The sequence below is a fragment of the Dipodomys merriami genome, unplaced genomic scaffold (assembly GCF_024711535.1).
Source record: "Dipodomys merriami isolate MVZ:Mamm:240054 unplaced genomic scaffold, mDipMer1.0.p SCAF_56, whole genome shotgun sequence".
Classification (NCBI taxonomy): domain Eukaryota; kingdom Metazoa; phylum Chordata; class Mammalia; order Rodentia; family Heteromyidae; genus Dipodomys; species Dipodomys merriami.
Window position 1 is genome coordinate 2,892,690 of NW_027206135.1, and position 12,540 is coordinate 2,905,229.

The 12,540-nt window shown below is 39.3% G+C and overlaps 1 protein-coding gene across 2 annotated transcripts in view; it reads left to right on the plus strand.

Annotated features, from left to right (window-relative positions):
• Ints6 (integrator complex subunit 6) overlaps positions 1 to 12,540 on the plus strand; it is a 90,417-nt gene that overhangs the window by 13,193 nt on the left and 64,684 nt on the right. For both annotated transcript variants that reach the window (XM_070000137.1, XM_070000138.1), the window contains exon 4: positions 10,906 to 10,995. In XM_070000137.1, the coding sequence (XP_069856238.1) occupies positions 10,906 to 10,995 (90 nt within the window). The remainder of the gene's footprint in view (positions 1 to 10,905; positions 10,996 to 12,540) is intronic.

Below are 12,540 nucleotides of genomic sequence, written 5' to 3' on the forward strand. Positions count from 1 at the left end.
TTCTTCAGCACCACATAAGCAGATAAGCCGGGAATGGTGTTGTGGCTCAAGTGGTAGAGTGCTAGCCCTGAGCTGAAGAGCTGAGGGACAACACTCAAGCCCAGAGTTCAGACCCCATGACCTGCAGGAAAAAAAAAAGAAAAGCTTGATCCCTGTAGTATATAGATTTGTGTGGGCAAAAAGGATAGGATAAAGTAAGTGGCTGTTTTTATGTGAATATACTTTAAACAATTTTTGGTGACAGTCCTGTGGCTTGACCTCAAGGCCTGAGCTTTTCAGGGTTGCTAGGTACCAATAAAAGCACTAGAACCCAAAAATATTTTAATTCTAATTAATCTTTCTCTACTTTTTTTTTGGTTTGTTTTTGTGCTGATCCTGGTGTTTGAACTCAGGGTCTATGTGCTGTTCCTGAGCTTTTGTGCTCAAGGCTACAGCTTCAGACATAGTTCTACTTCCAGCTTTTTTGTGGTTAATTGTAGATAACAGTCAGGGAAGGTTGGCTTTGAACCATGATCCTCAGATCTTAGCCTGTTAGGTAGCTGGGATCACAGATGGGAGCTACTGGCACCTGGCATTCGGGTAATTTTTGAATTAGGGTCTTGATTCCTCTAGGGGTATATGCCACTACTTATATCTACCACTGAGCCACCTTCCCAGCCCCTACTTATATCTCTTTATTGAGATGATCTCTTTTCTCTTCAGCTTGGCCTTGTAGCAAGATCTCAACTAGCATGGTCTCCCAAGTGGCTAGGATTAAGTGTCATGAACCACCATTGCCTGGCTATATTTCTTTTAATGTATACTTTAAGTTTCTTTTAATTTTAAGATTTTTTTATAGTTATATATATATTTTTTTGTCAGTTGTGGGGCTTGAACTCTGGGCTTGGGCGCTGTCCCTGTGCTCTTCAGCTCAAGGCGAGCTTTCTACCACTTGAGCTACAGAACCACTTCATTTTCTTTTTTGACTGGTATCAGGGCTTCAGTTTAGGATCTTACACCTCATGATCATGTGTCTTGTTTTCTCACAACTGGCACTCTACCACTCCAGCATGCTTTCACCTTGTTTTTCTTTGTGTGTGTGTGTGTTTATGTGTGTTTGTGTGTTTGTGTTGGCACTGGGGTTAAACACAGGACCTGTGCTCACTCTTGGCTTTTATGCTCAAGGCTGGCACTCTTACTACTTGAATCACACCTCCGTTTCCAGCTTTTTGCTGATTAGAGATAAGAATGCAGGGAATTTTCTACCCAGGCTGGACTCAAACTGCTGTTCTCAGATATTAGTTTCCTGATTTGCTAGAATTACAGGTGTGAGCCACCTGCACCTGGTTCTTGTAGCCCAGCCTTTTTGCTGGCTTATTGGAGATGGAATTTCGAGGATTTTTCTGCCCTGGCTGACTTCCAACCACTGTTACCTAGATCTTAGTAGCTAGGAGTATAGAAGTGAGCCACTAAGTGCCTAGATAATTTATAGGTATTACTATATTCCAAGATACTAGATTTTTATATGAGAGCAGGCTTGTTTCCTTAATTATTTTTCCTTTTAAAAATTTATTAAACATAGGCCGGGCGCTGGTGGCTCACGCCTGTAATCCTAGCTACTCAGGAGGCTGAGATCTGAGGATCGCGGTTCAAAGCCAGCCCGGGCAGGAGAGACCGTGAGACTCCTATCTCCAATAAACCACCAGAAAACCGGAAGTGGCGCTGTAGCTCCAGTGGTAGAGCGCTCGCCTTGAGCTGAAGAGCTGAGGGACAGCGCCCAGGCCCAGAGTTCAAGCCCCACGACAGACCAAAAAAAAAAAAAATTTATTAAACATAGGTTTTTGACTAACTTGTGTGGTCATGTACTGAGATCCTGCCTTAGTTTTTGGAGTGCTAGGATCATGAGAATTAGGAGTGTGTACCATATTGGCATATACTAAGCAGGCATCTTTTTTTTTTTTTTTTTGGTGCCAACACTGGGGCTTGAACTCAGGGCCTTATACTTTAGCCTTTTTTTTTTTTTTTTTTTGCTTTTATTGGTGCTCTATAACTTGAGCTGCCACATCTCCATTTCTGCCATTTTGCTGGTTAAATTAGTCTGACCAGACTGGCTTCAAACCTCCATTCTTAGATCTCAGCCTTCTGGGTTAGTTGGGTTATAGGTGTGAGCCACCTCACTTGTGCACAGTTGTTTTGTTTTTTTTTGGGTCCGGTCGTGGGGCCTGAACTCTGGGCCTGGGTGCTGTCCCTTAGCTCTTCAGCTCAAAGCTAGCACTCTACCACCTGAGCCACAGTGCCACTTCCGGCTTTTTTCTTTTTGCTTATGTGGTGCTGAAGAATCGAACCCAGGGCCTCATACATGCAAGGCAAGCGCTCTACCACTGAGCCCTGGTGCACATTTTTTTTTTAAAGTTTTTTCTCTTTTTTTTGGGGTGGGGGTTGGCAGCCGCAAGGGGCTGTGTGTGTGGTAATAGGATCAGGGTTTAAACTAAAGGCCCCCCCATCCTCCCCTTGGCCCCTTGCTCATATTTTCACATGGCTAACTTTATGGCTTGAGCCATACCTACTATCTGTCAGTTTTGCTGGTTAATTGGAGATAGTCTCATAGAATTTCTCTCCAGGTTGGCTTTGAACCACAGTCTTCAGATCTCAAGTCTTCTGAATAAGATTATAGGCATGAGCCACTGGAGCCTGGCCTTCAAAGTTTTAATTTGGAATACTAACCACATTTTTATTTTGAAGAGTGCTTAAGTTTGTGGTAAATACATAGTTATGGTAGTCTTGACTTTTTATTTTTTATTTATTTTTTATTATTATTTTTTTTTGGGTCCGGTCGTGGGGCCTGAACTCTGGGCCTGGGCACTGTCCCTCAGCTCTTCAGCTCAAGGCTAGCGCTCTACCACTTGAGCCACAGCGCCACTTCCGGCTTTTTTTCTTTTTGCTTATGTGGTGCTGAGGAATCGAACCCAGGGCCTTGAGCATGCAAGGCAAGAGCTCTACCACTGAGCCACCTTCCCAGCCCCATAGTCTTGACTTTTTAAAAGTGAACTATTAACAGTAACATACAAAGTTTTCATTCTTCAAAGGCAGCCATGAATAATCTGCTTAATATATTCTTTAGAGATCTTTTCTATGTAGTCAGTACCATTTTGAAAGAACTTAAGATGAATATTTTAGAATTTGACATCAGAAGACTCATTTATGCCACAGCAGTTAAGATCTTAACAAACAAAGTCATTTTGGGTTTTAAAACCAACCTAAAACTTAGAATTCTGGCTTTGGAATATTGATTTTAAATATAAGCTTGTCAGGTCTTTAATTAAACACTTTTATGTTAATCTTCATAATTTAGTGAACTTCCTCAGAAGTAATCATATCTGACAATGAATTACTGGATATATAAATATTTTATCTATATTTTAATAGATCTCTATGAAATATATAATTTCACAGATCTTATTGCTACAGTTTGAGGCTAATAAATGAAACTGATTTCACTTGAAACATTAAGTTCATAAATATGAATACAAAGGATAAGTAAGCATGGAAAATACTTTTATACAAATGTTTGAGGTTTAAGCACTGATTTAAAGAATGTTAGCACACAGGTACTGAGTGCTACTTGAGCGACATCCAGGTAGCTGTGGCCTGGGGAGATTTTATATATATATACATAATGTATATATATACATATATATGTTATATAACTTCATTTGTTTAATCTACTGACCACTTAGCAAAACCTCCAAGACAGCAAGAAGTATGGGTTAATTGAAGATGGTGTAGTAGAAGAGCTGGAGAGCTAACTCTGGTTTTTCATGGGAAAATTGTAGCTCTGTTTGGTCATTACTTAGCTCTGTTGTATAGGATTATTCAAAGGACTACACCTATGTACACTAGATTCCCATTAGTAAGTGACTAAAGGACAGAAAGTTATATTTGACATTATGTTTTCTAATGCTATATCTGTACTTTTCTTTTTCGCTGCCCTAGTGCTTGAACTCAGGGCTTGAGTGCCGTGCTTGGTTTTTTGTTTTTTTGTTTTTTTTTTTTTTCTCAAAACTAGCATTCTAGCCACAGCTTCACTACTGGCTTTTTTGGGTGGTTAATTGAAGATAATTTCATTGATGTCCCTCACTGGTCTGGCTTGGAACCTCAATCCTCAGATCTTATCCTCATGAATAGCTAGGATTACAGGTATGAACCACCAGTACGCAGCCTATGTCTGGATTTCTTTACGACAGGAACTACTGCCTTGAATCAAACTTGTGAGTTTGTTCACTAATGACAAAAGTAAACTTTTAGTCCCTCTACTGGCTGTCTTTGTCCTAGCAGAGTTCTTTTTAAATTTGATACCACCTTAGAAGGTTATAAAAAGGCTGTTAACTTTCTGACTGAGGTGAAGAGTGAAGGTAATTTTAGTTAGTAAATTTGAGTGAGTGTAAGCATCCTTATTATAAAAATTTTAAATAGTGACTTTTAAATAGAAAGATTGGATAATTAAACTGCACAGGCTTAGAACCAGATAACTAATGACACTATATTAAAGTGATTAAATCATAACCCTAATGTAGCCTTTTGGAATGTTTAATTTTTTTTATAGACCAGGAAAAATGTTGACAGATAGCTAAAGCCATTAATTTGACGGGTAAACAGTAGTGAGGAGCTGGGATGTAGTTTAGTGGCAAAGCACTTGCCTAGTATCTATGACATCCTGGGTTCAGTTCCTAGTACCAAAAAAGAAAAATACAAGAGCAATAGTGTTGACTAGAAAGAGATGCCCACTGATTAAGTGTGTTATAAATGGCAGGGAAGCATCAGTATAAAAGTGTATTTAAGGGGCTGGGAAGGTGGCTCAGGTAGAGCGCTTACCTTGCATGCCTGAGGCCCTGGGTTCAGTTCCTCAGCACCACATAAAAAAGTTGGAAGTGGCACTGTGGCTCAAGTGGTAGAGCATTAGCCTTGAGCTGAAGAGCTGAGGGACAGCGCCCAGGCCCAGAGTTCAGGCCCCACGACCGGACCCCCCCCCAAAAAAAACAAACAAACTGTATTTAAGAAACTTGGGTGGGGCTGGAAAGGTGGCTCAGTGGTAGAGTGCTTGCCTTGTATGCATGAGGCCCTGGGTTTGATTCCTCAGTACCATATAAACAAAAGGCTGGAAGTGGCACCGTGGGTCAAGTGGTAGAGTGCTAAACCTTGATCTGAAGAGCTGAGGGACAGCATTCAGACCCCATGACTGGCCAAAAAAAAAAAAAAAGAAAAGAAAAGAAATGGTGGATCATACCTGTAAACCCTAGCTACTCAGGAGGAAGTGATTAGAGGAATGGTGGTTAGAGGCTAGCCTGGATAAAAAGTTCCTTAGATCATATCTCAGCCTATAGAAAGCAAGGTGTGGTGGCATACAAATGTGTATGGTGACATCCCAGCCATGTAGGAAACTTAAACAAGAAGGTCACTGTATAGGTTGATCTACGCATAATGTGAGACCCTATTAAAACATAATGAAAATAATAAGTGCTCGGGGTATAATTAACATGGTAGAGTGCCTAGCAGTACAAGGTCAAAAAGAAAGCAAAAAAAATGCTAGTAACAGTTTTAGTAGTATTTTGAAATTTATGCTTGAATAAATTTGTTCATTTTAGGCATTTGTAAGTAATAGCAACAATACTTTCCTAAAGAAACGTTTTGTGTACAAATTTCATTTAATCATTTTATAGTAACTATTGCTTTTAATTTTTAACTCAAAGCAGTGGCTTTCTAGCTAACACCAGGCCCTCTGCCACTTGAGCCACACCTTCAGTCCAGGTTTTTTGCTGGTTAATTGGAAATGTTATCTCTCAGACTTTTTTTTTTGCCATGGCTGTTTGAATCTTGATCCTCTAGGTTTCAGCCTTTTTTTTTGTTGGTCGTGGGGCCTGAACTCTGGGCCTGAGTAGTGTCCCTCAGCTCTTCAGCTGAAGGCTAGCACTCTACCACTTGAGCGTCAGCCCCACTTCCAGCGTTTTCTGCTTATGTGGGTGTTGAGGAATCGAACCCAGGGCCTCATGCATGCAAGGCAAGCACTCTACCACTGAGCCACCTTCCCAGCCCCGGTTTCAGCCTTTTTAATAAGGTAACCTTACAAATGTGAACCACTGGTGCCTGGCTCTCTTTTAAAAAAATTTATTGTTACTATAAATGTGATGTATAGTAACTACTTGTAGTAAAAGTGAATAAATATTAATACAAGGAATTAGTAACATGGAAAATTTTTTTTATTATGTTATACGTAAGTCAGGTAATAAGTACATTTCTTTTCATACAGTATCTTCCCTCACTCTGGATACCAGTGCCTCCCTTCTATCTCCACTTTCCTCAGTGTCCAGTGAGCTTCACCATTAAGTGCCTGGCTCTTAGTGTAATTTTTGATGATAAACTCTTAAAAGATGCAATTGTAGGCAGACACCCATGGCGTGTGTGTGTATGTGTGTGTGTGTGTGTGTGTGTGTGTGTGTGTGTGTGTGTGTGTGTGTGTGTCAGTACTGGGGCTTGAACTCAGGGCCTGGACGCACGCTGTCCCTGAGCTTCTTTTGCTCAAGGCTAGCACTCTACCACTTGAACCACAGTACCACTTTTGACTTTTTCTGCTTATGTGTGACTGAGGAATTGAACCCAGGGCTTCATGCATGGTAGGCAAGCACTCTACCACTAAGTCACATTCCCAGCCATTGACCTTTTTCTGGTTTCCAATATTTAAATTCATCAAATAATATTTTATCTTGTCATATAGACATTCTCTGAGTTCCTGGGGCCTGAACTCTGGGCCTGAGCACTGTCCCTCAGTTCTTGAGCTTAAGGCTAGTGCTCTAACACTTGAGCCACAGTGTCACTTCTGGCTTTTTCTGCTTATGTGGTGCTGAGGAATCAAATCCAGAGCCTCGTGCATGCAAGGCAAGCACTCTGCCACTGAGCCACCTTCCCAGCCCTGAAAGCTGAAGTTTTTTTAAGAATAAGCATTCCAATATATTATTTTGTTCCATTGTGTTTGTATTGAGGGAAGATATTGATTTACATATAAAAAATTGTTAACAAATCATGGAACAATAGAAAAACTATCTTGTAAAGGAATAGTCCTGCTACAGTTAATTGTTACTATAAATAACTTACAAAGTTTACGAAGGCTGGGGATGTAGCTCAGTGCTCAAGTGCTTATTTAACTGATACGAAACCTTAATTTATATCCCAGCACCACAAAAAAGAAAACATTCTTTTTGTAAACACCATTCATTGTTGGATGGATATGGTACAAATGACATTGGTATAGATCTGTAATGAGAGTATTTGTGAGCTACCTCTAGAACTGACTGATGCTGTAGTAAGTTGAGTTGGAACATCTGGCTTTGTAATTTGTCTACTTGGCCACTTTGAGTTACATCATCTAATCTTCTTGAAAACTTCATTAGGTTTTTAAGTGCTTAATTAGTTAAATTCTGTGTGAATGCATGCCGGTCCTGAGATTTGAACTCAGGATATGGGCACTATACCTGAGCTCTTTTGCTCAAAGCTAGCACTCTGTCACTTGAACCCACAGCTCCACCTTTGTCTTTGCAGTGGTTAATTGAAGATAAGAGTCTTAGGGACTTTCCTGCCCAACCTGCTTCTAATTACAATCCTCAGATCACAGCCTCCTGAGTAGCTAAGATTACAGATATGAGCCATTGCGCAAGTTAAGTATTTAATTGAAATTATCAGGAGCTAGATGGTTGTAATAATTTCAAACACAGCCTGTTGAGTATTATATATTATAAGACTAATTTCAATTATATTTGTTGTCTAATAAAAAGTAACTTGTATTTACCTTAAGTAAATTTAATAAGACTTTCTGCTAAGTTTTAACTTGACTAAAACAAGGTGGTCTTTATGTATAATTATCTCTCAGTATCCCTGGGGGATAGCTAAGTTTTAACTTGACTAAAACAAGGTGGTCTTTATGTATAATTATCTCTCAGTATCCCGGGGGATAGTTTTAGTATCTCCAAAGTACCAAATACTTTAGTGTTCAAGTTTTTTATATAAATAGTGTAGTATTTGCATACAACCCATGCACATCCTTCTATATACTTTTAAGTAATCTCTAGATGTACCTAGTACATTGTAAATATTATTAGTAGTATTATTGTTTAGGGACTATTGTCAAGAATACAAGTCACCAGGGGCTGGGAAGGTGGCTCAGTGGTAGAGTGCTTGCCTTGCATGCATGAGGCCCTGGGTTCGATTCTTCAGCACCACATAAGCAAAAAGAAAAAAGCCGGAAGTGGCGCTGTGGCTCAAGTGGTAGAGCACTAGCCTTGAGCTGAAGAGCTGAGGACAGCGCCCAGGCCCAGAGTAATACAAGTCACCAAAAGTGGTAGGACATGCTCAACAATCCCAGCACTTGGGAGGCATAGGTAGAAGAATATCAGTTGGGGCTCAGCCCCTGAAATATTGTTAGTGTGAGACTCAATCTGAAAAACAAACTGAAATCCAAAGGATGGGAATATGGCTCAAATGGTAGAGACTTGCCTGACATTTTGAGTTCAGTCCTCAATGTGCTTGTATAAGAATGAGTGAGTGACATACTTTTGGTCAAAGGATCAGACTTCATGTTAAAATATCAGAGTAATAAGGAGGACCTTACAAGTGTTTGATCCATGATATATGGTGGCTTTAAGAGCTTTGCTGATTTGTTTTTGAAAGGCAGTCAAATCATTTTAGAAACTATAGATTACATGTATAAAATTGTTTACATTCTTATTCTAAGGATGGTCTGTGTACAAAAGTCATTACATTAGTATTAGCTGTGATTTTTGTTAGAAATGCGAAACTTTTAGTCTTCTTTCCTGATCTGCTAAATGAGAAACCCTATTTTATAAACATTTCCAAATGATTCCAGCGAATGATGCATGCTTCCTTACATAGCATCCACTAGAACTTCATTGCACTTTCGCTGCTGTAAATAGTGAATAATCTTTTAATCCTTCCCTTCTACCTTTTGTATTTTCCCTCCCTCGCTCCCATTTTTTGGTAATATTGGAGTTTGAACTCAGTGTTTCCTAATAAAGTGCTCTGCTGCTTGAGCCATACCCCCAATCCCCTTTCTTCCTCCTTTTTTGAGATGGGATCTTACATCATTCAGGCTAACTTAGAACTCTTGGACTCAGTGGTCCTTGCACCTCAGTCTTCCAAGTAGCTGTGACTACAGCTATATGCTGTCATACCATATGGTATCTTCAATTTCAACAACAAGCTTTACCCTCTTGAATATCTAACCTTTGGTCTTAATATTTTTAAGAGATATTGAGCATGCTTAATATCTTAAGTGAGAAGCCATTTGTGTGAAAAAGACAAGCTTATGTTTGAGTCAAAAAATTTGTCACCTAGCCAGGTGCAGGTGGCTCATGCCTATAATCCTAGCTATTTCAGGATGCTGAGATCTGAGGATCACGGTTCAAAGCCAGTGCAGGCAGGAAAGTCCATGAAACTCTTATCTCCAGTAAACCACAAGAAAACTGGAAGTGGTGCTGTGGCTCGAGTGGTAGAGTACTAGCCTGAGCTGGAAAGCTCAGGGACAGCGCCCAGGCCCAGAGTTCAAGCCCCATAACCTACCAAAAGAAAAAATGTCACCTAGAATTGATCATAGTATCTAAAATAGGCTGGCCTGAGATTGGAATAGAAAGTATTAGAGTATTTGACAACTACATGTAATTGTGTTCCATTGACTCTGCTGTCATTGTTTTTATACTCTATAATCATTTTCTTCAGGTAATCATCTTTAATTTTAACATTTGAGGACTATTGCCAAATTAGATCTTACAGTCCTTCTGTGCATACACTAGTCATTTATACAGACCTTTTGATTATAGGCAGAGATTCTGATAATGTTCGCTTACTGTATTATCTGCTTCCTTAGAACATTTCTCAGAGGCTGAGATTGATGGTATGTGGCTGTAGTTCCAGTTACTCTGGAGAAATTGGGGAGTTCAAAGCCAGTCTGGACAAAAAGTTTTTGAGACAGTATCTCAACAGGTGTTATGTATCTATAATCTCAGGTCTGTAAGGTATTTAAGAACTTGATGTCTGAGGCCCCCACCAGGCAAAGTGGTGAGGTGTCTACCAAGCATAAGGCCCTGAGTTCAACCCCCCCCCCCGAAAAAAACATACTATTCATACATACAGTGGCTAGATAAAGTATATAAATTATATGTTTTTCCTTTTTTTGGGGTGGGGGGAGACAGACAACATCTCACTATGTACCTCAGACTGCCTTCAACTCGGTGTATACCTCAGACTGGGAACTTACAGTTTCCCTCAAACTTGGGATCCTCCCGCCTCAACCTATAGGTCCATTGTGAGAAATTAAATACTTTATAAGTTACATAAAGGTAAATGTTCCCTATAAAAGTTAAAAACAGAAATATAAAGGAGAAAAAAATCTAGCCTTTTCTAGCCAATCCCTCTTTAGGGTTAACCACTGTTTAGGTTATGTCCTTCCAAATCTTTTTTTTTTTTGGGGGGGGGGCGTCGGTCATGGGGCCTGAACTCTGGGTCTGGGCGCTGTCCCTCAGCTCTTCAGCTCAAGGCTAGGGCTCTACCACTTGAGCCACAGCGCCACTTCCAGCTTTTTTCTTTTTGCTTATGTGGTGCTGAGGAATCGAACCCAGGGCCTCAGGCATGCAAGGCAAGCGCTCTACCACTGAGCCACCTTCCCAGCCCCCCCAAATCTTTTTGTATATACAAATAGATGTGTGTTATATGCCATGTTTATTAACACAAACGAGATTGTATACATGCTAGTTCTGTTCTGAGAATTGACTCCTTCAAAAAACTAGGCCTGAGTCTAAACCATAATATGGTTTGTTTTTGTCTTTAGGGAGTCTAAACCATAAAATGGTTTGTTTTTGTCTTTAGGGAAGAAACCCTTTTTTCCTGGAGCCAGCAATAATTATTACAATTACTGATGGGAGCAAGTTGACTACTACCAGTGGAGTCCAGGATGAGGTAAGTTATACCTTGTATGAATTATGTGAAGCTAATTGAAAAATCTTATTTGTATATGTGTCTAGAATACTGACCGCTTTATAATAAATACTTTGATTATTTGATACAATGTAGAATAATTTGTCTCTTCCATCCCATATACCTTTGTTGTTTATAGCAATAATCATCATATTTTCTTGAATAGAAATCCTCCCTCAACTATATGTATACACATATACACATATGTATACACATATATATGTGTGGATATATGTGTATGTGTATATGTAAGTTTATGGAAGGAGACAGTATCAGTTTACATAGTAAATATTATTAAAATGAATTATTTTTTAATGAATTATTAAAAGAAAACAGTCAGGTAACTTCTTCCTTATTTCACTGATCTGTTACAAACTGACAAAATTCTTGAGAATAGTCAATCTTAAAGGAAAGGTTTATTTTTGCCTCCTAAGTTCAGAGGTTTCAGTCCTTAGTTTTGTGGCTTTTAAGACTATGGTGAGGTAGCATATTCATGGTGGGTCCCTATTGAGGAAGAAGTTGCTTACTTCATTGCAATCGATAAGTAGAGAAGGAGGAAGACAGAGGGAAAAAGAGGAAGAGGAAGAGAGTGTGTCTCCTTTGAGGGCACAACCCTAATGATCTAGATTCATCCAACTAGGTTCCATTTAAAAGTTCAACCACCTTTCAAGTAACACCACAATCTGAGGACAAAACTTAATGCATGGGCCTTTGGAGGACATCTTGGACCCAAACTTTATGAATTGTTTGCTTTTCATTGTGGAGACCCTTTGGCTAGAGAACCACTAAGTCAAGAAGAGATTAAAACTAGGAAAATAAAGATTTTTGGATATTTTTCCTCTTAATTCATGTATAGTGTGATTTAAAGCTAATCTTACCAGTTATCCACTAGTATGCATTATGCAGAATTGGTGTGTGTATAGTGTAACAGGATTAATAGAGTAGATTTTAAAAAATCAACCAAATATCTTAATGTATTTTTTCTGTAGTATTTGAAATGTTCTTAAACTGTTTCATATATAAATACAATGTAGAAAAGGTGATTTTTTTTTTTTCTTCTTACACTACTATTGTTTACACCTTGAATTTGCTTTAAGATTTTACTTTTTTTGGTGCTAGTCCTGGGACTTGGTCTCAGGGACTAGGTATTGGTCCCTGAGGTTTTTTTTTTTTTTGCTCAAGGCTGTCAATCTACTTGAGACACAGCTACTCTTCTGGCTTTTTAGTGGTTAATTTGAGATAAGAAGTCTCAAGGACTTTACTGTCTGATCTGGTTTCAAACTACGGTCTTTAAGTCATAGCCTGCCTACTGAGTAGCTAGGATTATAGGCATGAAACTCCAGCGCCTGGCTAGAATGTTCCTTTTGTTTCCCATGATAGCCATAAGATTTGATGAAATGAGAAAAGTATTGATTTTTTTTTTTTTGTCAGTCATAGGGCTTGAACTCTGGGCCTGGGCACTGTCCCTCAGCTCTTCAGCTCAAGGCAAGCACTCTACCATTTGAGCCACAGTAACACTTCCAGTTT